We start from the raw sequence: 26,655 nt of genomic DNA, 5'->3' as shown, positions 1-26,655 counted from the left end.
CAGATGCTCTGAGGGGAGTTGAGGCCAGGCACTGGTACTTCTAAAATGCTCCCCATGTGATTTGAAGGTGCACCCAGGCTTGAGAACTATCACTGCAATTATAATCATCAATTATTTTAACCTAATAATGATCAATTATTACAGCTCCCCCACCAGCATGTATTGACCTGATAGTTAGCTATAGGTAGTCATTGTCTCAAACTTTTTTTTTTTTTGGGCCACTAATTCTTACTAAAGAGTTTCAGTTTGTTATTAAGTTTTACCACACAAAGATATTTCTATGGCATAGTGGTTCAGAAGATGTGATTTCTGAAATATATTCTCTCTAGGGGAACCATCTATTTGTAAAAGTGCAGAACCTGGTTGCCTTTACTCATGGAGAGTCCCTACACTTTGATGAATGGAGTCACTTGGTTGTTTATGGATATTTTATAGACCATATAGATCCAACCACAGATTAACAAAAAATAAAAGTTTTCCTCCTCTAATGTATCTTTATAGATCATATAGATCTAAACACATATTAAAAAATAAACGTTTTCCTCCTTTAATGCAATGGTGTAGTGCCTTCTTTTTTCATCTGAGCAAAAAGACAAGGTTAGGTCCTCAGTCATTTTATGACAGTGGGATACAATTTTGGAACACAAATAGATGCAGCTGAGATCCTTTTACTGCTCTTTCCGCTCAGCTCAGGTGAAATACTCATTTTCAACCTTGCTGTCACTCCCGACAGTGATTGCCGTCTAAATCTATTATTATAGCTTCTGTCTTCCGACCTTGATATCCTCTAACTACCCACTTCTCTCCTGTTCTTCAGCTGCGTTCTAATCTTTGCTCTCTCGGGTTGGAATTCCCCTCCTTCACCTCCCTGATTTCTGTCTCTGCTTTTCTTTTCAAAATGCCGTGCTGATATCACCTTTCCAGCTTTGTCTAGCTTACCCCATTCTTAGAAATACTCATTGCTTCACAAGAAACATTTACAGCTCTTACGTGGATTCTTCTGTAACCATTAAACTCTTGAAAAGCAAAGATATCAAAAATATTTACATGTTGGCTTTTTAAAAAAATCACAAATGATAACAACACACTGTAAATATCTTTACAAATCTAAATCAGGTTCCTGCAAAGCAATTAACTATAGTGCCTTTCCAATTACTCTAAAAGACCTCTGCCAATGAAACGGTATGCGCTTTTCTGGGTTCTATAGCCCCTTCTTTAATAGCATCTTCCTCTTTGGTTCTAATTCCACCAAACCTTCATTTATCACTTTGTGTCTAACAAGAATCTGTTGAGACAGGAAACTCCCTTTCCTCAGGGAGTAGGGCTTCTCAAATGTTAACATGAATAAAAATCACCTGGGGGGGTCTTAATAAAACTCAGATTCTGATTCAGTAGGGTCGGCTGGGGCCTACGATTCTACCTTTGCAAGCAGCTCCCAGATGATGCGGCTGCTGCTGGTCAGGGAAACACTATTTCAGGGAACTTCTTAGCAGCTTTGGTGCTCGCCCCGTACGTTGTATCACCAAAGATTTCCTTGGGCTCAACTAATATGGTCTCAAAAAATCAACTCTCAGCTGGGCGCGGTGGCTCATGTCTGTAATCTCAGCATTTTGGGAGGCCGAGGCAGGCAGATCTCTTGAGGTCAGGAGTTCAAGACCAGTCTGGCCAACATAGTGAAACCCTGTCTCTACTAAAAATACAAAAATTAGCCAGGCGTGGTGGCGGGAGCCTGTAATCCCAGCTACCCAGGAGGTTGAGGCAGGAGAATCGCTTGAACCCAGGAGGTGGAGGCTGCAGTGAGCCAAGATTGCACCACTGCGCTCCAGCCTGGGTGACAGAGGCAGACTCTGTCTTAAAACAAAACAAACAAACCCCAAACAAACAACAATCAACTCTCAACCAATTCCTGAATTAAGATTAGGTCAATAGCTACCATATTGATGTTGGTTCTCAAACTGTACTTAAAAGCTTTTTTTTTTCTTTTTTTTTTTTTCATTTTGCCAATCCATCTTCCTACTTCCTACTTCCTTTCTGACTGAAACTAGGTTACTTATGTAAACACGACATGTCATTTGCTTCAACTCTTGGTCCTTAATCATTCCTCCTGAGCAACTCATTTACAACAGTAGTTATTTTCTAATTTTTTTTAACATTTACTTTTTAAATCATTATCTTTTTATTAGCACTTTTAAAACTTTCACTGTTTTTGAATTTAATAGACATGATGGGATTAAGAATGTTCAGAAAGCACCTCAAACACAAACATGCCACAGACTAATAAACAATGCATTGGTCAAGACAGAAATGATCAGTCACAACCAGTAAAGCTATTTTTTAGTGACAGGCAAGAGTCTTTTTGAGTGGATTTGGTGTTTTGTTGGAATGTATGAAACTTAGTAAATTGAAAGCTTATGTGTAGAGTTTAATTAAATAAAAGAAAAAATACGTTATATTTTCCAGTACTTGTGGTTTTCAAATCTATTAGATAATAACGGACCTGTCTCTGATCATTTGATCACTTGCTTTGTACCAGGCACTGTTTCTGAAAGGTAGAAGAAGGCTCAATAAACAGCACTCCTCTTTCTTATTTGTCTGAGCAAACTGAGAAATAAAACAATAGAGTCACCATAAAGAGGCCAAAACATCACTTTTATTTCTAGGAAGACTGATGGAACACATGGCTTATGTTCATGGGCAAGCAGAACTTCTAGTGCCCAGTCACAAAAAGCATGGGGTTGCCCTTCAAGCCTGTCCTTAGGTAGCAGAATGAATGCTCTTTGTTGGAAGTTTTCACTCAACAAAGAGAAAGGACGATGAGACCAAGCTCCTGACTTCCTAGCTCACTAATCATCATAGTCACCTTTTCCCCACCAGGAAAGGCTGGGTACTTCTTTATGTTAGCAGAAGAGCTCCCTTCCCACGGAAGAAAACATCAAGAGTGCGGAAGAGGTAGTTCCCCAGCTACAAGCTAAGTCCTTTATCTTATTTAACTCCTGCAACAAAACAACATTGACTGGGTGTCTGTTATGTGCCATTCACTGTTTTCAATGCTGGGGATGCAAAGCTTAATAAGACAGCAGTTTACATCAGGGCCTGTACTTGTGCTACCCACCTTACTGGCCTCATCCAATCCCAGCCCTAACAGATCCTGTGTATTTAAAATTTTGATATTTTGTTCATCACAGATTTTTTTCATTAATTTTGAATTTTTAAAATATCGTATTAAAATATTACTTATCTTGATTACTGAGCTTTTTGGCTCCCGTAAATTTTGTACCTGAGGTGAATGCCTTGTCTTGGCTTTAAAATAAATTTGTAAACAACTAAATTAATAACAAATAATTATTGAATAAATTTTCTAATGTGTACTAAGTTGAGAAACAGGCTACATGATAGGAAGTGACTGGTGTGTAACTTGAATGGTAAGGAAAAATCTATCTAATGTGATCCTATTTAGGATTTGACTCTTATAAGGAGCCAGACAAGGGACAGTTTGGAGAAAATTTTGTGAAAACACTACAGGTGGAAATAAACCTGGAATTTTCAAAGAACATACCAAAAAAAAAAAAAAAAAAAAAAAAAAGAGGCTATTATGTCTTAATTGTCAAGGACATGATAGGTGACTAGTAATCAATTTGGATAGAGTGCCAGAAAAGGTTCAAATTTTAGGGCTAAGGGGGTAAGGAGTTTGAATTTTTTTCCAAGTGCCCAGGAGGCAATTGGAAGATTTTAAGCAGGGGAGCAACGTGATCCAATTGATCTTTTAAATAACTCTCTCGGGCTGCTGTGTCAAGGATGGATTATAGGGGTGTGCATGGCAAAAGAGTAGCATCTGGAAGAATTGTCAGTGTTCCTACTGAAAGAGGATGGTGACTTCGACCAGAATAAATATAGTGAAGATATAGAAAGAGGAGCAGGTTCCAGAAATATGTCAGGAGTAAAGTTGATTGGATTTGATGGGTTAATATGGGGAATGAGGAAAAGAGGGGAACCATAGGTGATTTCAAGTGCAACTTGGTGGATGGTGGTGTCATTTCCTGAAATGGAAAATACAGGATGAGCAGATTAAATGTGAACGTGCAATGAATGAAATTTTCAATTTTGTGTAGGTTGGTCTGAGATGCCTTTTGGGTACATGTTGTATGCATGCTTACATGAGTAAGCAACTGGTATGAATTGACGGTGAGGGAGGAAGTACAGGGCAGAGAATAGAGATGTGGGAGTCATCGGTTCCTTGACAGAAGTTACAGCATGGTAATGGATAGACTCACCTATGGAACAACACATCTGGAAAAGAGCTGGGAGGCTGGGCATGTAGCCTTGGGAGTGGCTATTAAAATAGGAGAAGGGGTGGAGGGGAAGGGAGAGAGGAAGTATGGAGTGCTTAGCAAGAGAAGAATGTGTTTTAAGGATGGGATGATAAACTGCGTTGAGAGCCACTGAGAGGTAGAGAAAAAATCAGGACAGAGAAGTAATAAAAGGCACCAGCAACATGGAAGTCACTGGTGCCTCGCGAAAGACGATCACCTTTGGTGTGTAGAGCACAAAAGCCTGAGGGGGTAAAGAGAGAGTGGAAAGTAAGAATGTCGAGACAGTCGACTATTACTGCCATTTATTGAATGAAGAAACCGAGGCTCAATATTTGACTAACTCATCCAAGGTGAAAGCCAGTGGGGTCAGATCCTGGACCTAGAATCCATGCAATGATTTGTGCACATCGCCTATGCAAGAGATAGATCCAATTCTCTTCCAAACCGTAAAAGCCAACACTTCCCTCAAAGGAGGCTTCGAGCTAAAGCATCCTTTCATGATGCCGCTTCCATTTTAAAGAAACAAAACAAAACAAAACAAAACAAAAACGAGAAGGCCTGGTGCGGGCTAGGAAGGAGCGGAGCAGGTACTGGCCCTCTCTGCCGGGGGAAGACCCGCCCCTTTTCCGCAGCCCGAGCCGGGCGCAGTCCACTGCGGCTGCGCGAGCCTGGCGCGCGCGGGGCGGGAACGCGGAAGGGGCTGGGGCTGCGGCGCGGCGGCGAGGAGCAGACCGGGGGCGGGGCCGGCAGTGGGAGTGCGGGGCGCGGGGTGGGCGGCGTGGGACCCAGGGGGCGACAGAGGCAGCAGGAGCCCGAGGCCTGAGGAGAGGAGACCGGCGGCGGTGGCAATGCTAGAGACCCTGCGTGAGCGGCTGCTGAGCGTGCAGCAGGATTTCACCTCCGGGTGGGTATACGGTGGGTGACGAAAAGGGACCTGAGGGGGCCGGGCCGCGCCTGGGATGCCCCTGCCTCGCTCCCTTCCCCGCGCCTCGGTCCGGGGTCCGTCCCGCCCCGCACCTCCCCGCCCCGCCCCGCCGAGGAAAGTAACGAACTTCCCGGCGTTCTTGCGTTGGGCGGCGCAAAGTAACTTAGGTCCCTGCGGGCCGCCTCTGACGCGCACCCCCAGGACCGGGAGGCGCTTGGCGGCGTAGCGGAGCTCCTGGGGGGTGTGGGACCCTGCGGTCCCCTCCTGGCAGCATCAGCCGGGCCCTGGAGGGGAGTCATGTGAGAAGCCAGCGCGCCTCACCGCTTCCGTCCCCGCGGCACAGTGACCTGCGCCCCTTGGCCCAGCTGACACCTGCTCGTGCGCACCTGGAGCTGAGCCCGCCGCCCTCCTTGGATCGGATCGCTCCGCGCAACAGCGCGCACCCTGCGGCCCGAGCCTTCCGCGCCGCGGCTCGGCTTTCACGCTCGGCTCCGCGGCCTAACCCTTGGCAAAGCTGGCCGCCCCTTCCCGTTAGCTTTCTTTCTCTACCTTTGCCGTGAGCTCAGCGCCTCGGCGAAGGAACTCTTAAGCAGGAGAAGCAACAGAACTCTAGGAATGCTTTTAATACCCAGCGGTTCCCAAACTTTGCTTAGAATCACCTGGGAAACTTTCAGAGTTCTGATGCCCAGGTGTCACCCCATACCTGTTAACCAGAGTGCCTGGAGACGGCGTTTTAAAGATCCCCAGGGGATTCCAATGGGCACCAACGCCTGGGAACCACAGACCGAGACTCCGGCGTCACATTGCCTAGGCATCCTGGCTTAACCACTAAACCAAACGTAGTTACTCAGCTGCCTTGCTTCAGTGTACTGTTTCCGCTACTGTAAAATGGGGATAATGATGGTACTTAAAAGGTTATTACAAGGATTAATGAATTAACATGTAAAACACGAAGTAAGCATTATGTCAGTAGTGTTACTTAGTGCGTAATTCGTTTTAATTTTTTCATTCCTTTAAAATGAAAAAGATCTTTGAAAAGGATCTTTCAACTTTAGCTTACAAATCCTGTTGGAGGATGCACTGAATGTGAGGCATTTTCACTCATACTGTTTTAAATTTCTATCCCCCCACCTCCCCCCCCCCCCTTTTTTTTTTTGAGATAGAGCCTTGCTCTGTCGTCCAGGCTGGAGTGCAGTGGCCTGATTTCAGCTCACTGCAACCGCTGCCTCCCGGATTCAAGCAATTCTCCTGCCTCCACCTCCCGAGTAGCTGGGACTACAGGCACCCGCCACCACGCCTGGCTAATTTTTTGTATTTTTTAGTAGAGACGGGTTTCGCAGTGTTGGCCAGGCTGGTCTCGAACTCCTGACCTTGTGATCTGCTTGCCTCGGCCTCCCAAAGTGCTGGGATTACAGGCGTGAGCCACCGTACCCGGCCCACCCCTCCCCACACCTTTTTTTTTTTTTTAAAGTGACAAGCTATCCCCCTGTCGCCCACGCTGGAGTGCAGTGGCGCTATCATAGCTCACTGCAGCCCCCAACTCCTGGGTGCAAGCGATCCTCCCTCCTAGGCTTCCTAAAGTGGTGGGATTATAGGTATCAGTCACTGCTCCCAGCCTTGTTTGGAATTTCTAATGAGAAAGATTGTTAGCCAAAATTTTATCTTATTGGACAAGAATGTTAATACTATTTGCGTACTGGGCGTTGAATAACAACAAACTGTCAAACGCTTGAGCACTTAACACCCGTCAATCATTTTTGTTATTTTGGTGTTTAGAAAGTTAGTTATGGATGCTCAGAGTCATTCACTGATGGGTGTGCTTGCATGCTTACATTTTGTTCTCCTATTTAGTAAAAGTACCTTCTTTTCAGAGCGTAAATTATTGTATTGAAAACCTTTTGGTGTGATGCTGAAATGGCCCATTTGTAGCATGAGAGTGACCTGTTAGTACTTCATGGAATTGCTTGATGGCATAACAGCCCATCTTGTAGTTACTATAACTCTGTAAGTCACATGGTTGCCTCAGAAGCATTCATGCTCCTGACCTTTGTGAAGAAGGCGTTTTACCCCGGAATGTAGATTCTGGACTGGGCTCTGGAATGCCGGGGCACAAACCATCCTGGGAGATCAGGGTAACCCTAAACGTTTAGAGTTTAGTTAGGGAGAGACAAGCCAAAGGGATCTGATTAGAACCCCTTGGAAACTGACTTGACTTCTTCAAGATGCCGTAGTCTGGGGCCATTTTGGAGCTAGATATCCTGAGAGGGCTTCATTAGGTCCTTTGTTGGCTTTCTCCTGTACACGTCACTTTCAGCTGACAAACCACTGGACTGTCTGTGCCATTAGCCTGTCACCTGGTGGAGAAATAACTCATCTCCAAGTGATGTCAGTCTCCCAGTAGACCCGTACCTCTAGTGCCTGATGTTCACTTTCTTCAGGTCCTCAATTTCCTACACCTAATCTGTTCGATTAAACTTTTCCATATTCAGCTTGAGATTGACCTACTTTACATAACTGAATATTTTTGCCATGAGGAGAAACGATGACACTAAACACAGGATTCATGTGTTTATTATATATTGGTAATGTGGAATTCAAAGATTAAAGAGGCATGACCTGCATCGCTAAAAAATAAACACATTCCATAAATGCAATGCTGATATCACAGCTAATAAAATTAACACTAATTCTTTTATATTATCAATTATGCAGACCATAATCAGATTTCTTTTGTTTTTAGAAATGACTTTTTGCAGTTGATTTGTTCAAATCCAGATCAGATAAGTTTCACACATTAATTTTGTTTAAAAACCAATTTTTGAAACAGATGACTGTTTAAAGAGCCACATGGGGAAGCTTTATTGAATCTTCTAACAATTTTGTTGTCCCAGCTACTTGGGAGGCTGAGGCAGGAGGATCCCTTAAGCCCAGGAGTTCAAGACAAGCCTGGGCAACACAAAGAAACCCCATCTCTTGTCTGGGCATGGTGACTCACGCCTGTAATCTCAGCACTTTGGGAGGCCGAAGCGGGCAGATCACGAGGTCAGGAGTTCAAGACCAGCCTGGCCAATGTGGTGAAACCCCGTCTCTACTAAAAAATATAAAAATTAGCTGGCCATGGTGGCGCGCGTCTGTAATCCCAGCTACTTGGGAGGCTGAGGCAGGAGAGTGTCTTGAATCCAGGAGGTGGAGATTGCAGTGAGCTGAGATCACACCACTGCACTCCAGACTGGACGACAGAGCAAGACTCCATCTCAAAAAAAAAAAAAGAAAGAAAGAAACCCCATCTCTTAAAAAAGAAAGAAAAAAATGAAAAAGACATGACCCTGGCCACCCAGAGCTATCTCATTGGACCTGGCGTTTCTGTAGAACACTTGGTGGCAGAGCAATTGTGTGGAAACCAGAGCAGCTGCCTTCTAAAATAATTGGAAACGCCAGGTGTGCAGATTGCCCCAGGGACTGAATGGAAGGCCTCAGGCATTTCTGGGCTCCTTCAGTGTGGCCAGTGCAGCTCCAGCCGCCCGCTGTCACCCAGAGCAGCATCCTCTCTTCAGAGCTTCTCTGATCATTTTCACTTTCTGAAAACTCATATGAAGGCCCTAATTCTAGACAAACGTACTTTTTTTCATTTTTAGTAAAATAGGACAATTCCTTATCAGTCTCATAAGAGAATGTCACCTTGGTGGTGAAATCATGTCCAATGAGAATGAATTTCTACATTCCGTTCAAACTTAGAAAAAGTACAGCTTAAGGTCATTATTCTTTAAGGGCAGTGTAGAGATTACCGGTGGTTTGGGAGGAACTCTAGGTTGTCCATGGACTTATGGCCTTTTTTGTAAATTTTTATGCATAGTAACAATTATGTCAACATTGAGAACAACTAGTGATTACATCATATTCTTTCTGCCTTAATTGGGTGGTAGGCCAGCTGAAGGCCACAGACTGAAAAAGACTGGTTCTGAGCTTCACTCAAAGATCTTTTCCCCTCACCTAAAGTGAGTTGTAATTTGATTTAACTGAGTCAGAATTCTTGGAGCTTTTTGGAGAGTTCACATAAAATATCCCTTTTTACAGAGATTGGCTTGAGCTCTCGGGGAGACTTTTGGACATACCGAAGTACATGCTTCGAAGCCACTCTGGTCTTTGACTTTTACCTTTTGAGCTGTTATGACCAAAGGCCTCAGGATTGAGGTATTTGACATGCAAACCCTTCAGGGAACTGAAAATCGGATTTACTGATGGGTTTACAGCTGGCTGTCACAGGCTAGTGTTTCCTGTTTGTGATGCACTGGGTTCCTGTGGTTAGGGATAAAAAACCTGCTATTGTTGCAACTAGACAGTGGGTGTTTCTCCCTCAAAGCCCTCACTGCCCCCGCCCCCCACCTCCGCCCCTGCCCCCCACCTCCACCCTTGCCAGGTGTCCTCATTCTCTCTTCTTCTGTCCTTGTAGTGTCTACCAAAACCTGCACAAAATGGGAGGAGCCAGTCATCTAAACCACCATGTGTTAAATGGTGAAGTGTTGCTTGAAATGTTGACTTTTCCAGGATTAACCATCTTCTTAATAAAATGAAAAGAATCTTAATATTCAACTTGATTTAATAGATTTAATAAAGATCTACTGAGTTCCTATTAAGTGCCAGTGCCAGACACTAGACTGGGCACTCAAAGTGTCCTTTTTCTTAGAAGCTAAAAAAAGATTTGAGAGCCCATATGCTCAGTTTTTCCTAGTCTTTCCTAAGCAGTGTCTATATATTGGGCCAGATCCTGCAGGTACAAAGGTGATTAAAACAGTCTCTGCCCACCGGATGCCCTAGACTGGTGCTGATGTAAAGCAAAGCAGAATGAACAGAATGTTAAATACACAAATAGTGTGGTATGTGAGTCCGAAGGAAGAGTCATTAGTTAGGATGCATTTACAGAAGGCTTCAAAGAGGAGGGGGTTTCTAAAACTAGGCCTTGAAGAATGAGGAGAAATTGCGATAGATTTGGATAAGCGCATTTCAGAGATGGAAGCAGTCCTGGGAGATGAAGCTGGAAAGGAAGTTTAGTGCCTGACAATAGAGTATCTTAAATGCTTTGCTTAATTAATTTGTCAAATATTTATTGCGTGCTTACTGTGTAGCAGGCACTATTTCAGGTACTGGGGATATAGCAGAGAACAAACCAGATAGCAAGGAAGATCCTTACTCTCGTTCTAGTAGCAGAAGGTCTAGAATATCTAGAAGGCCATAAGTTCTGTGGCTAAAAATCAGGCTGAGGAGAAGATGGCCTACCTGTAGTTCTGGAAAAATATTTCTGTATTTCTGGAAGAATAACGTGAGAGGCCTTGTGATAGGAAGATTGGGGATGGGGTAGAGGGAGATTATTTAGGAGGCTGTAATGAAGGTCCAGGTGAGAGGGTGAGCCAGTGCTGATAGAAGTTTAAAGGAGGGAATGGATGTGTTAGGCACTGGTCGGATTAGACAGCAGTAGGAGATGAAAAAGGTGCAGAAATTGAGAATGTGAATTTGGAGGTATCTTAGATAAATGGTGTCATATGCCAACATTAAAGAATTTAAGAATAGGTTTGAGAGAGAAGGAACAGTTAACGGTGAATTTGTGGTGAGCTAACTGCTTGACAGCTGAGAAGCAGTTGGAAATTTCAGATGCACTCAGGTGAGAGGTGAGAACTTGAAGCCATGTATTTGGGATTTAGGATAAAGGCATTAGGATGAAGATAGTCTAAATTCATCTTTCTTTCCTGAGTCTGAGCAGCTTTTGTGTGAATTTCTTAGGCTTTGGACCTTAGGTCATTTACAGTTTTAAGTGTGATTGAGGCTTTGGCTTTTCCCCGATCTCGCTTGAGAGAAAGAAAAAATTGATGAACACTGATGTGAAATGTAATAGATTGGATGTGCCTTATGACAAAATATGCTAATTCATATATTTCTGTGGTGCTTTAAAGCAATCGTCCTCACCTTTCCTAATAGCCAATGATGTAGACAGTTGGAAATTGAGGTACAAATAAATGAAGCGTCATGCAGGTTCCCCACCCTGTTGAGTCACCGGCAGATCTCATCAGCCGTTGTAGTACTCAATGCATCATTCTGTTTATGTACATCTTTTTCTTTTCTTTTTTGCTCCGAGACAGGGTCTCACTCCGTCACCCAGGCTGGAGTGCTGTGGTATGCTCGTGGCTCACTGCAGCCTCAACCTCCTGGGTTCAAGCAATCCTCCCACCTCAGCCTTCCAAGTAGCTGGGACTACAGGCATACACCACCACGCCTGGCTAATTTGTGTATATTTGGTAGAGACAGGATTTTGCCATGTTGCCCAGGCTTATCTACATCTTTTTACACTTTTTGTCTAAGCAGTTTTGTGAATCACCCCCCTTTTTCAGTAAGAAGCCTCCATTTTTTTAGTATTTTCTACAAAGATCAAAGACATAAATATGCTGGTGTCAAATTAAGGTGAAGTTGTTGGAGAGATCTAAAAATAAAATTATTGAACATTATGGCGAATTTGAGGTTTAGTGCTTTGAACTTGAAAGTTGTCAGTAGAAAATAATTGTCAGATGGCTCACTTAGTCTCTATCTTAATATGCTTACACAGCACTTATGTGTTCATGAGTGTATGGTACTTGGGAGAAGACCAAGAATAGGGCTGGGCAAGCCTTTTGTAGGCATATTGGGAACCTCTACTTTATTTCACCTTAGCCCAGTAATGTAGTACACTGGTTTTTCAACTTTCTTGATGGGGATCACCTTTATTATAACTTTCATTTGAAATTAGCTCTATAGTTTCCAGAATGCCACCAAGGTCACATTTGGAATGTTGTTGAATTATTTTGGCACATCTTTATGGTTGAATATAATACTACCATTTTACATTTGAGGAAACTGGAATATTCCCCCTGGATCAATATTCCCTTCACAGCATGTCATGATATTGTGGGACATTAAACAGACTTTATGAGTGGGTTGTTTCCAGGACAGAATAAGTTCTCCAGAGGAACTGGAGTTAGCCCAGAATAAAAATAGTGGGCTAATCTCAGGTGAATTCTGGGTTTTGAGGATGTTATTTCAGAAAATACCTTTTTGGTTTTTTGTTACTTTCTTTAAGTATATCTGATCTTTTGTATTTTTCATCTCAATAGTTGGAAACAAGAAAGTTTAGCAGGCAAAAAGATGACTATTTTCAACTTTCCTATAGCTGCTTTTTTTTTTTTACTTTTTTTTTTTTTAACTTTGTTTTACTTTCCTATAGCTACTTTGTTTTTTACTTTGTTTGTTTTTTAGCAGGGAAAAAGATGACTATTTCCAGCTTTCCTACGGCTACTTTGTTTTCTTCAACAGTTTCTTTTCTGCATTTGGCACATTGGCAATTTATTTGGAGAAGATGTAGTGAGAAAAGGTGAATACCTAAAAGATTGTTTTTGTTATTAAAAATGTTTTTTGGCTGGGTATGGTGGTTCATGCTTCAAATCCCAGCACTTGGGGAGGCTGAGGTGGGAGGATAGCTTGAGCCCAAGAGTTCAAGACCAGCCTGGGCAACATAGAGAGACCCCTGTCTCTACAAAGGATTTTTAAAAGCTAGCTGAGTGTGGTGGTGTGAGCCTATAGTCCCAGCTATTCGAGAGGCTAAGGTGGGAGGATCGCTTGAGACTGCAGTGAGCTATGATTGCTCCATTGCACTCCAGTCTAGGTGACGCAGCAAGACCCTGTCTCAAAAAAAATTGTTTTTTGGCCGGGCGCGGTGGCTCAAGCCTGTAATCCCAGCACTTTGGGAGGCCGAGACGGGCGGATCACGAGGTCAGGAGATCGAGACCATCCTGGCTAACACGGTGAAACCCTGTCTCTACTAAAAAATACAAAAAACTAGCCGGGCGAGGTGGCGGGCGCCTGTAGTCCCAGCTACTCGGGAGGCTGAGGCAGGAGAATGGCGTGAACCCGGGAGGCGGAGCTTGCAGTGAGCTGAGACCCGGCCACAGCACTCCAGCCTGGGTGACAGAGCAAGACTCTGTCTCAAAAAAAAAAAAAAAAAAAAAAAAAATTGTTTTTTACAAAGTTTCAAACACACACAGACACACAGAATAACACAATGAACCACATATATCAATAACTCAGATTCAATAATTTTCAGATATTCCCATGTTTGCCTTGTCTCTCGCTTTATTTGTAATGTAAATGTCAGACTTGCCTACTATACCTGTGATATGTCAGCTTGCATCACTACAAGAAACACATTACATAAATGCAATGCCGATATCATAGCTAATAAAATTAACACGAATTCTTTGATATTATCGATTATGCAGTCCATAATCAGATGTCTTCTTCTTAGAAATGACTTTTTACAGTTGGTTTGTTCAAATCCAGATCAGATAAGTTTCACACATGAAATTTGGTTAAAGACCAATTTTTAAAGCATGACTGTTAAGGAACCACATGGGAAAGCTTTTATTGAATCTTCCAACAATTTTACTTTCTGTTTCCTGTAACACTCCTTTTTCCCTTTCATTTCAAACTAGTCTTTTCTTTTTGTGGGTGGCGGGGAGGAGATGGGGGGACAGAGAAGAGAATCCCAAACTTGGCATATTACAATTAAGAAATTAAAAGTTTGTTTTAGAAATAAATAGTTGAAATACCAACTTAGAGATTTGCTAGATCATATAATTAGAGTAGTCCAAAGAGGATCTTAGGAATTCCTTTCACCCTCAACTGTATAGAATTGTCCTGAATCACTAAAAATAATGCGAGAATCATTTTGAGTATGATATACTGCTGTATATAACTAGGATAATTTTGCCTGAGATGTTCTAAGTATTTTGATCAAATTTTATAGTGCAAATGGTAGAGCATGGCCATAAAAATTGTTTTCCTTAGCTTTTGCTTAATCTTGGTTTAAACCAGATTTACTAGTTTCCAAGATAAGCTTAGAAATTTATGTTAGACTTTTACATAATATCCTAGACTTAGCTAGAGAGATATGCAAATTACTTTTGTATTAAAGAGATTGCTGAATCTTTTGAATGTTGCAGAGGAATTGATCTTGTCAATATTTTATTTTTTGAAAAAGATCATAGAGTAATATGAAACTCTTTGTATGACCTTGGCCTTCTAGTTTTTGGTTTAAAAAAATGCAGTTTATCAGAAGTCTGCATATGGTGCTTAATCAGACATTATAGACAGAAAAGATGGAATCCTGTTTCAGAATCAGCATGCATAATTGTGCAGGTTGTACACTGTACAATGCATAGTTGAGTTATTCGTGCAAGAGTCAACTTGTATATTAGGACAGTTTCTGGCTGATGGTAGTAAAGTGTCTGGAGGAAGGAACACCTATTTCTGTTTTTACAAAGACTTTGTAGGGGCTAGCAGTAGTACTATGGCCTATATTTTCAGTTTCTATTTACAAATGAATATTTGTTGAAGTGATTGAGAAGAATGAATACATGATACCTCATTTTACATATTACCACATACTATAGCTCTCACTTATTGGCAACCTCAGTTATCTGTAACAGAGTCCACAGCCAAAATAAAGTAAAACTGGACCAGTGAAGTGAAAATAAATTGTATAGTTTATGAACATCATATTTTACATTTAAAATATGTTAATTCTATATATGCAGCTCTAGCCCATTTATCTGTTTTCCAGTGTAATAATTTAAAAGCAGCAAGTAGAGGGGAGGAGACTGCTAGAGTTAAATAGCTAGCAGAAGCAGTGAGTGAGAGCTGACAGCCAGGTGGCCAATGGTAGAGAAATAAAATTTAGGAAAGGTAAACATAAGAGCCCAAACAGACACAAAGCTACCATAGATTGGTTTTAGCTTAATAGACGAAGATGCATTTCTAGCTCAGAAGTATCAGGGGAGAGTACTGTTTTGCTGCAAAATGTAGTCAATGATGTTCTTAATACTGATCCTGAGTTATCCCAAAATGTTAAACGAGATATGCCAAATCCTCTTTAATGAAAGAAGTTTGTGATGTATTTTAAAAAGCTTTTTCTCCACTAAAATTTCAAATACTGTGGGCGCTTAAAGAGATTTGAATGCCTGGGTAGCATCTACTTAATGAAGTGTGCTGCTTAGATATCTTTGTTACCTATCAATTTCTCCTATGTGGAACATTACTTTTTCTAAAGATGCCAGATAAATTATGTTTCTGTGGTCTGATCACATTTAGGAATCTTTGTTTCTAAAAAAGGGACTTGAGGTAAGTAAGAATATGAAAATAAGGCCTGGCGTGGTAGTGCACACCTGTAATCCCAGCTCTTTGCGGGGGCTGAGGTGAGAAGATCACTTGAGGACAGGAGTTAAGATAACAGACTGGGCACCATAGTGAGACCAAAATAAAAGTGAAACAAATAGCTGGGCTTGGTGGCACATACCTGTAGTCCTTGTTACCCAGGAGGCTGAGGTGGGAGTATTACTTGAGCCCAAGAGTTTGAGGTTATAGTAAGCTATAATCGCACCGCTATACTCTAGCCTGGGCAACCGAGTGAGACCATCTCTTAAAAAAAAAAAAAAATGCTACAGATTTTCCATTTGTGGTATCTAACATATAGTAAACACTCAAATATTTGTTGTCTTTTGAGGTACTTAATTCTTGCTTAAAAAAAAAAAAAAAGTAGCTTATCTGACCTAAAATTTTAACATGTGAAAATTTGTGGTTGAAAAATCTCTGGGCTGGGTGAGGTGGCTCATGCCTGTAATCCCAGCATTTTGGGAGGCTGAGGCAGGAGGATCATTTGAGGCAAGGGGTTTGAGACCAGCTTGGGCAACATAGCAAGACTCTATCTCCACAAAATAAAAAAAGAAATTACCCAGACGTAGTGGCAGGTGACTATAGTCCCAGCTACTCAGGAGGATGAGGTGGGAGGATCACTTGGGCCCAGGAGGTTGAGGCTGCAGTGAGTCATGTACATGTCACTGCACTCCAGCCTGGGCAACAGAGTGAGACCTTGTCTCTAATAATAATAATAATCATCATCATCATCATCATCATCATCATCTCTTGACTTGTAAAAATATTATATTTTATATTGAATTATAGGCTGAAGACTTTAAGTGACAAGTCAAGAGAAGCAAAAGTGAAAAGCAAACCCAGGTAAGCTTGTGCTAAGATTTTAAGTTACTGTGACTTAAATTTCATATGTTTGGTTGCGTTCGTAATTGTGTAATTATATTAATGAACCTTAGATTTGTTGAGTGCATCTGACTACAGAATAATTTATTGGTTCTTTCTAAATTTTGTAACGGAAAATTTTCCAGTAAAATTGTGAAATGGTTGAAAAAATGATAAAGTATAATTGTTTTACTCTGACAATCAGTGATTATTATTTGATGAAAATTAGTCATTTTTAATTTGTGTAAGAGCAAAATTAAAAGTCCTGAATTATTGAAAAGCAAATTAATAATGAAATACTACTTGGCAAATGGAGTTAGCTGTGTTACCTGTTTTATATGAAAACACCAGGATTGTGCTGTTTGTCCATTTTTTAAATAAAGTAAAGTGTGTGACCAGATTTCAGCCTAGAGATGAACTTTGATCTTATGTATTTGTTCTTATCCAACATTATATTAAATCATTTATTGTATTGTATGCTGAAGACAATCTCTGGGGCAAAATGATGGTTGATAGTGTGTTACAGTACATTAACTCTGAAATAAAACACATTTCTCTAAAAGTTTAATAATTGTCATTAGTGATTTTAAAATATATTACAATTGACAATGTCAAAATTCTTGTATGTACCTTTTTTTTTTTTTTTTCAGTTGGCTAAATCAAGAACAGTTTTAATAAGTGTTTCTTTTGGGCAGGACTGTTCCATTTTTGCCAAAGTACTCTGCTGGATTAGAATTACTTAGCAGGTAAGTGTTTTCATTTGTAGAGGAAGGTTATACTTCTGACTGTTTTACTGACCAAAAATATCTTTTACTTTTATAGGTTAAAAACCTTAAAATAGCTAAATTTTACCTTAATGCAGTGATTGGAAATTATTTGTGTATTATTTTCCTTGAAAGCTTTCACTTTTCACTCATTAGTACAAAGTCCATTCAAACTTTGAGCAGACAGATCAGTATGGTATTTACAAGTCAATACTTTACTATGTTTATTGATAATATGTATCGCTTCTTTGTTACAAGAAAAATGATTCTGGATTTCAGGCCCTGATAATTTTGTTTTTTCACTTTGATTCTTAATGTCATTTCTTTTTCCAGTCCATTCTTTCATTGACGTGGAGGTTAATATTAAAATATGTGGTCTTTTTAGATATAACATCAAAAGCACAAAGAAGATAAAAATTAGACACAATGGACTTGGTCAAAATTAAATACTTTTGTGCATCAACGCCATCAAGACAGTGAAGTGACAAAACATAGAATGTGAGAAAATATTTGCAGATCATATATACGAGGAACGACATGTATCCAGAATATATAAAGAACTTTGATAACTTAATAAAAAGACAAATAACCCCATGAAGAAATAGACAAAAATTTGAATAGACATTTCTCAAAAGAAGATATGCAAATGACCAATAAGCACATGGAAAGATGCTCAACATTGTTAGTCTTCAGGGAAATGCAAATCAAAACTACAATGAGGTCACAGTTGCTCATGCCTGTAATCCCAGCGCTTTGGGAAGTTGAGGCAGGCAGATCACTTGAGGTCAGGAGTTTGAGACCAGCCTGGCCAACATAGTGAAACCCTATCTCTTACTAAAGATACAAAAATTAGCTGGGCCTGGTGGTGCGTGCCTGTAATCCTAGCTACTCAGGGGGCTGAGGCAGGAGAATCTCTTCCGAGGCAGGAGAATCACTGGAGTGCCATGGCGTCATCTCGGCAGAGGTTGCGGTGAGCTAAGATCGTACCATTATTCTCCAGCCTGGGCAACAAGAGCGAAACTCCATCTCAATAACTAAATAACTAACTAAATAAATAAATACAGTATATGGTTAAAGCATGTCGTTATACATAGTTCTGTGCTTACTAATGTGCCATTTGACGGATGTGTGTGGTAAAGATGTATGTGGGAGAGGGTGTACTGCTTTTCCTTATCTGTATTTGTTATGACACAATCTCTAATACCTACATTTTCCTTTCTCCTTTCTGGTTCTTCATTGGGTTTCTTTTTATGGTTGCTAAATCTAGAGATTTTCCTTCTCTGAAGTGAAAAGTACTTAATATGATATTTTCTTCCTTTGTTTTGTTGCGTGAAGAACAGAAATGAACATGAAAGGCAGTGTAGTACAAATTAATCAGTAACGTATTGTTTACTATTTACATTTTATCTTTATTTTCTCTCTAGAAACTTAGTTGAAATAGCTTCATTTTACTGAAAAATTTATGTTAGAGCTATCGATTTTTTGTGTGGTATTTTTTTGGGGATGGCGTTGCATTTTGGGAGTCAATGTGGAAAATTTACATCTATAGGAGGGTTTCAATAATGGGTCCGTACATTGCACTGAAACAGTCTTTTCCCGTTGGAACAAAAATTGAATGTGGGAAAGACCATTTTAAATAGCAAATATTTAAATCCTATTAATTTTAAAAATGCAGTATACATAACATAAAATTTGTCTTAACCATTCTTAAATTGAGTAGTGCTGAGTACATTCACATGGTTGTGCATCCAATCCCAAAAACTCTTTCCGTCTTGCAAAATGGAAACTCTGTACCTATTAACCAACAACTCTCATTTCTACTCCCTCCTCTCCATCCCAGGCAACCATCATTCTATTTTCTTTCTCTGTGAATTTGACTATTCTAGGAACATCATATAAAGTACTTTTGTGTGTGACCAGCTTATTTCATTTACCATAATATTTTCAAAGTTTATGTTGTAGCATGTGTCAGAATTTTCTTTCTTTGAAAAGCTGAATGTTCTGTTGTAAGTATGTACCATATTTTGTTTATTCATCTGTTGATGGACACTTGAGTTGCTTCCACTTTTTGGCTGTTCTAAATAATGCTGCTAGGAACATGAGTGACAAGTATCTTTTTGGCACCTTGCTTTCAGTTCCTTTGGGTATATACCCAGCTGTAGAATTATTGGATCATATGGTAATTCTGTGTTTTATTCTTTCTGGAAACACCATACTGTTTTCCATAGTGACTGTATCATTTTACTTTCCCATCAGTATTGTATAAAGGTTCTAATTTCTTCCTATCCTCACCAATGCTCGCTATTTTCTTGTTTTTTATTATAGCTACTCTAATGAGTGTGAGGATTTTCCCCTGTGTTTTCTTCTAAGAGTTTTTCTTGTCAAGATTGTTTTGGCTGTTGAAGGTCATTTGAGATTTCATATGAATTTTAAGATGTATTTTCTGTTGTTTGCAAAGAACGTCATTGGGATTTCGATTGGGATTAAATTGAATCTGTGGTCATTTTGCTTATTACAGATAACAATGTTAAGTATTCTAATCCATTAACATGGAGTGCTTTTTCTATTTATTGATGTCTTCTTTAATTTCTTTCAATATTGTTTTGTAGTTTTCATTGTGTGAGTCTTTCATCATCTTTGTTAATTCCCAAGTATTTTTTTTTGTTGCTATCACATATGAAATTGTTTTCTTAATTGCTTTTTTGAATTATTTATTGGTAGTACATAGAAACAACTGACTTGTGTGTTGGTTTAGTATCGTACTTTGCTGAGTTCCTTTATCCTGATAGTTTTTTGTGTGGAACTTTCAGGGTTTTCTGCATATAAGATCATATCATTTATGAATAGAGATCATTTTACTTCATTCATTCCAATTTGAATGCCTTTTATTTCTTTTCCTTGCCTAATTGCTCTGGCTAGACCATCCAGTACTGTGTTGAGTCGAAGTGGAAAGAGCAGGCATCCTTGTCTTGTTCCTTCTCTTGATCCTGATCTTACAGGAAAAGCTTTCAGTCCTTCAACATTGAGTATAATGTCAACTATGAATTTTTATTATGTTGATATTGTTCCCTTCTACTTCTAGTTTTAATGTTTTTATCATGAAAGGATGTTGAATTTTTTAAAATAATTTTTCTGCTTGAATTAGGATGACCATGTGTTTTTTTCCTTTCGTTCTACCAATCTGGTATATTATTACATTGACAGATTTTCATATTTTGAGCCATTCTTGCATTCCAGGAATAAATTCCACTTGGAAATTGTGTATCATGTTTTTAACATGCTGCAGAATTTAGTTTGCCAGTATTTTGTTGAGGATTTTTGCGTTAGTATTCTTAAGCAGTATTGGTCTGTAGTTTCCTTTTCTTGTATACCTTTGGCTTTGGTATCAGAGTAATGCTGGCTTATAGAATGACTTAGGATTTATTCCTTCCTCTTCATTTTCTTTTTTAAAAGAATTTCAGAATGGTTGATGTTGGTTCTTTTTTAAATGTTTGGTAGAATTCACCAGTGAAGCAATCAAGTCCAGGGTTTTTCATCTTGAGGTTTTTTATTACTAATTAAATTTCCCATTTCTTCAGGATTCAGTCTTGGTATGTTTTGTGTTTGTGGGAATTTGTCCACTTCAGCTAGGTTATCCAGTTTGTTAGCATACATTGTTCATAGCACTCTCTTATAATCCTTTTTATTTCTGTAAGATTCATAGTAATAGTCCCACTTCATTATAGTTTTAGTAACTTGAATCTTTTTTTTTCTTAGTCAATCTAGATAAACATTTGTTAATTTTGATAATTTAAATTGTTTTATCTTCAATCATGTTGATTCTTTCTTCTCCTCAAATGTGCTTTGGATCTCCTCCAGTGAATTGTTCATTTCAGTTATTAGACTTTTAATCTCCAGAATTTCTTATTGGTTCCTTTCTGTTTTATATCTACCACTGGTAGATATAAATGGTAACGGTATTGATGTTATCATTTTGTTCCTGTATCATTTTTCACCTCTGACTGGCATGAGATTGTGTGTATCTCATTGTGGTTTTAATTTGCATTGCTCTGATTATTAGTGATGTTGAGCATTTTTTTCATCTTTGTTGGCTGCTCATATGTCTTCATTTGAGAAGAGTCTATTCATATCCTTTGCTCACTTTTTAATGGGGTTTTTTCTTGTTCATTTGTTTTAAGTTCCTTATAGATTCTGGATATTAATCTTTTGTTGGATGCATAGTTTGCAAATACTTTCTCTCATTCTGTAGGTTGTCTGTTTATTGTGTTGTTTCTTTTGCTGTGCAGAAGCTGTTTAGTTTAAGCCGCATTTGTCAATTTTTGTCGCAGTTGTTTTTGAGGTCTTAGTCATAAATTCTTTGCTGAGGCCAGTGCCCAGAAGGGTTTTTTTCTGGGTTTTCTTCTAGAGTTTTTATACTTTGAGGTCTTACACGTAAGTCTTTAATCTTGAGCTAATTTTGTAAATGGTAAGAGGTAGGGGTCCAGTTTTGTTCATCCATAAATGGCTAGCCAGTTTTCCTTGCGCCATTTATTGACTAGGATGTCCTTTCCCCATTGTTTATTTTTGTTGACGTTGTTGAAGATCAGTTAGTTGTAGCTGTGTGACTTTATTTCTGGGTTCTCTGTCCTGTTCCATTGATCTGTGTGTCTATTTTTATACTAGTACTATGATGTTTTGGTTACTATAGCCTTGTAGTATGGTTTGAAGTCAGGTAATGTGATGCTTCTAAGTTTGTTCTTTTTGCTTTGGTTTGCTTTGGCTATTCAGGCTCTTTTTTTGGTTCCATATGAATTTTAGATTTTTTATTTCTGATTTTGTGGAAAATGACATTGGTAATTTGATGGGAATTGCATTGAATCTGTAGATTGCTTTGGGTAATGTGGTCATTTTAATGATACCGATTCTTCTAATCCATGAGCATGGAATGTTTTTCCATTTGTATCATCTATGATTTCTTTCATCAGTGTCTTACAGTTCTCTTTGTAGAGATCTTTCACTTCCTTGGTTATATATACTAGGTATTGTATTTGTATATGTATGTGTGTGTGTGTGTGTGTGTATCTGTTGTAAATGAGATTGAGTTCTTGATCTGGTTCTCAGATTGAATGTTGTTGGTATGTAAAAATGCTGTGATTTTATTTTTATTTTTTAATTTTTATTTTTTAGTTTCTCAAATGAGTTGATGCTATGGATTTTTGTACATTGCTTCTGTATGCTGAAAAGTTACTGAAGTTATTTATCAGGTCTATGAGTCTTTTGGAGGATTCTTTAGGGTTTTCTGGATATATAGTCATGTTGTCAGCAAACAGATAATTAATTTGTCTTCATCTTTTCCTATTTAGATACCTTATATTTCTTTCTCATGCTTGATTGCTCCAGCTAGGACTTCCAGTATTATGTTGAATAGGAGTGGTGGGAGTGGACATCCTTGTCTTGTTCCAGTTCTTAGGGGGAATGCTTTCAACTATTGCCTGTTCAGTATTATGTTGGCTGTGGGTTTGTCATATATGGTTCTTATTATTTTCAGGTATGTTCCTTTCGATGCCTTGTTTGTTGAGGATTTTCATTATGAAGGGATTTTGAATTTTATCAAATGCCTTTTCTGTGTCTATTGAGATCATGTTATTTTTGCTTTTAACTCTGTTTATGTGGTAAATCACATTTATTGATTTGTGTTTGTTGAACTATCCTTGCATCCCAGGGATAAAACCCACTTGATCATGGTGAACTGTCTCTTGGATGTGCTGTTGGATTTGGTTTGATAGCATTTTGTTGAGGATTTCTGTGTCTGTGTTTATCAGGGATGTTGACCTGTAGTTTTCCTTTTTTGTTATGTCATTGCTCGGTTTTAGAATCAGAATAATACTAGTTGCATAGAATGAGGTGAAGGAGAAATCCCCACTCTTCTGTTTTTTGGAATAGTTTCACTAAGATCGGTACCAGTTCTTTGCATATCTGGTGGAATTTAGCTGTAAATCCATCTGATCTAGGGCTTTTTTTGGTTGGTAGATTTTTTTTTTTTATTATTACTGATTGAATTTTGTAACTTGTTATTGGTCTGTTCAGAATTTCAATTTCTTTCTGGTTCATTCGGGAAGGTGATGTGTTTCTGGAATTAATCTGTTTCCTCTAGGTCTTCTAATTTGTGCACATAGAGATGTTATTGGTAGTCTCTGATCTTTTGTCTTTCTGTGGTGTCAGTTATGTCATTTTTGTCATTTCTGATAGTGCTTATTTGAATCTTTCCTTTTTTTCTTGGTTAATCTAGCCAGCAGTCTGTCAATCTTGTTTATCTTTTCAAATAATCAACTTTTTGTGTTGTTGATACTTTGTATGGTTTTTTGGTCTCTATTTCATTTAGTTCTGCTCTGATCATAATTATTTCTTCTGCTAGCTTTGGGTTTAATTCTTGTCTTTCTAGTTCTTTTAAGTGTGGTGTTAGGTTGTTAATTTGAGATCTTTGTGTGTTTTGGTGTAGGCATTGAGCACTGTAAATTTTCTTCTTAATACTGCTTTTGCTGTATCTCAGAGGTTTTGGTATGTTGTGTGTTTATTTTCATTTGATTCAATTAATTTTTTTGATCTCTGCCTTAATTTCATTGTTTACCCAGAAGTCATTCAGGAGCAGGTTGTTTAGTTTCCATGTATTTGTGTGGTTCTTAGGGTTCCTCTTGGTATTTATTTTGATTTTATTCCACTGTGGTCTGAGAAGATGCTTGATATGATTTTGATTGTTTTGAATTTATTGGGACCTGCTTATGGTTGAGCATGTGGTCAATTTTACAGACTGTTCAATGCACAGATGAGAAGAATGTATATATTGTGGTAGTTGGGTGGAGTAGTCTGTAGATGTCCATTAGGTCCATTAGGTTGACAGTCTAATTTATGTGCAAATCTTTGTTAGTTTTGTGCCGTGATCTGTCTAGTGCTGCTGGTAGGGTGTTGAAGTCCCCCACTGTTATTGTATGGCTATCTCTTTTTTTAGGTTCTAGTAGTATTTTATAAATCTGGATCCTGCGATGTTGCGTACATATGTATTTAGGATACGATAACTTCATATTGAATCGAGCTCTTTATCATTATGTTGTACCCTTCTTTTTTTTTTTTTTTTTACTGTTCTTGGTTTAAAGTTGTTTTTATCTGATACAAGAGTAGCAACCTCTGCTCTTTTTTGTTTTCCATTTCCATTTTCCATCCCTTTATTCTGAGCCTATGGGTGTCATTACATGTGAGATAAGTGTCTTGAAAGTAGCAGAGGTTGGATCTTGTTTTTTTAATCCAACTTGCCACTATGTATCTTTTAAGTGGGGGATTTAGGCTGTTTCCTTTCAAGGTTAATATTGATATGTGAAGTTTTGTTCCTTTAATAGTGTTGTTAGCTAGTTGCTTTGTAATCTTGATTGTGTGATTGCTTTGTAGGGTCTGAGCTTTGTACTTATGTGTGCTTTTATGGTAGCAGATATCATTCTTTCATTTCCATGTTTAGAACTCCGTTGAGCATTTCCTGTAGGTCCAGTCTGATGGTGATAAATTCCCTTTGTGTTTGCTTGTCTGGGAAAGATTTCATTTCTTCTTTGTTTATGAAGCTTAGATGAACAGGATATAAAATTCTTGGCTGGCAATTTTTTTTTTTTTAAGGAGGCTAAAAATAGGCCCCCAGTCTCTTCTGAGTGTAAAGCTTCAGCTGAGAAGTCCACTGTTAGCCTGATGGGTTTTCCTCTATAGGTAATATGGCCCTTTTGTCTAGCTTTCTTTATGATTTTTGCTTTCATGTTGACCTTAGTCTGATGACTATATGTCTTGGGGATGTCATCTTATGTGATATCTCACAGGAGTCTCTGAATTTCTTGATTCTAGATTTCAACTTCTCTATCAAGATTGGGGAGATTTTCCTGGATTATTCCCTCAAATATGTTTTCCAAGTTGCTTACTTTTTCTTCTCTCTCAGGAATGCTAGTAAGTGAAAGGTTTGTTTGTTTTACATGATCACATATTTCTTGAAGGCTTTGTTCATTTTTTAGAAATTCCATTTTCTTTATTTTTGTCTGACTTGGTTAATTTGAATGACTGGTCTACAAGCTCTGTAATTCTTTCTTCTGCTTTGTCTAGCCTATTAACTATATTTTAAAATTCCTTTAGTAAATTTTAGAATTCGAGCAGTTCTATTTGTTTCTCTCTTAATATAGCTATCTTGTCTATCATATGCTGAGTCAGTTTTCTGGTTTCTTTGTATTGGATTTCAACTTTTTTCTTGAATCTTGTTGAGTTTAGTTGCAATACATATTTTTAATTCTTTATCTGCCATCCTATACATTTCAGTCTGGTTAGGATCCATTGCTAGAGAGCTAATGTGATCCTTTGAGGTGCCAGAACACTCTGGCTTTTTGTACTGCCAGAGTTCTTACACTGATTCCTTCTCATTTGAGGAAGCTGTCTCTTTTTATTTTGACTTTGCCATCATTTGGATGTGACTTTTTTTTTCTTTCCTTAAGGGTATGACTGTGGTATATGTTGTGTATTATCATTTGCCTTTGTTTCCGGGTGCTTCCAGAGAGCCAAAATGCTATATGGGTTCCTTGGTTATGGATAGCTTCTATGCAGTGGCTTTCTCAGATGATGCTTATTGTAGTGATGAATTGGCTCTAAGAGCTGACACCTAACACCTTATCTCCTGTGGAACTGAGGGTGTGGAGATCCCAGGGGGCTCATCTTGTGGACTAGCACTAAGCCCTTTTTGTAGCAGATTTTTATTTGGTGACGCAGTTCGGGTTGCAGTCCAGTAGATGGCACTTAAGAGTAAGAGCTGGCAGGTAGGCTGGTGTTGGGTGGAAGCACCTGCCCTGAGCGGGCAGGGGATGGTGGCGGGAAGAGGTCCAGTGGGGTGTGCTGACGTCTTGGGGGAGAAGGTGGGTGGGTACACCCACTCCTCATCCTGTGCTGGCAAGAACGTGATCCACTTCCTATCATGCCCCCATCACAAGGCTCCCAACCTTCATTTCATAAAGAGTTTTTCCTTTGGTTCCTGTCTGCGGGTTGCGGGTTCACTCCTCTGAAGGCTGCCACCAAAATGGGCTCAGGGAGAGTCTCTTCCTCCAGATGGGAGCAGGCAGCTCTGTAACTTGTCTTCACTTGTCGGGATGTTACTACTCTGTGTAGGGAAGGGGAGTTGGGCCCCACTCTTCCTGAAAGCTTGAGCTGTGCAGGGCTCACTTTCAGTAGAAGTAGAGCCGCCACGAGAAGCATGAAATAATGTTGTGTGTCCAAGTGCATGTACTGGCCCCTGGCAGGGAGAACACTGCTACATCAGCAACAGTGTAGGGGGATGCAGGAGATGACCCCTTCCCCACATCCATTCCTGGGTGATGATAGTGCCTCTTGCAGTGGTTGGCACTGTGCCTGCATTTCCTTTGTCCCGTGGGGTGCTTTTGGTGGGCTGCACTCTCTTCCACTTAGGGATGGCCCATGCAGGGGGTTAGATCTCCAGAGATCTCACAGTTACCTGGGGAACTGCTGGTTCCCTGTGCTTGCCAAAGTTAGAGTGGTTTGT

General features: G+C 39.5%; 1 protein-coding gene across 5 annotated transcripts in view; it reads left to right on the top strand.

The window, feature by feature from the left end:
• Positions 1 to 4,982: 4,982 nt before the first annotated feature.
• Positions 4,983 to 26,655, top strand: part of DTNBP1 (dystrobrevin binding protein 1) — a 150,354-nt gene continuing 128,681 nt past the window's right edge. The window contains exons 1-3 of one of the 5 annotated variants that reach the window (XM_025384372.1): positions 4,983 to 5,214; positions 16,273 to 16,326; positions 16,995 to 17,090. Coding sequence is in view for 4 of the 5 variants with exons in the window: in XM_025384369.1 (XP_025240154.1) it covers positions 5,159 to 5,214; positions 16,273 to 16,326; positions 17,040 to 17,090 (161 nt within the window). In the remaining variant the exon portion in view is untranslated. The remainder of the gene's footprint in view (positions 5,215 to 16,272; positions 16,327 to 16,994; positions 17,091 to 26,655) is intronic. The other 4 variants (XM_025384369.1, XM_025384370.1, XM_025384368.1 and 1 more) reach the window with 4 other exon arrangements.

This window comes from Theropithecus gelada, chromosome 4 (genome assembly GCF_003255815.1).
Source record: "Theropithecus gelada isolate Dixy chromosome 4, Tgel_1.0, whole genome shotgun sequence".
NCBI lineage: Eukaryota > Metazoa > Chordata > Mammalia > Primates > Cercopithecidae > Theropithecus > Theropithecus gelada.
The sequence above is the reverse complement of the archived record's forward strand: the minus strand, read 5'-3'. Positions and strand labels throughout refer to the sequence as shown.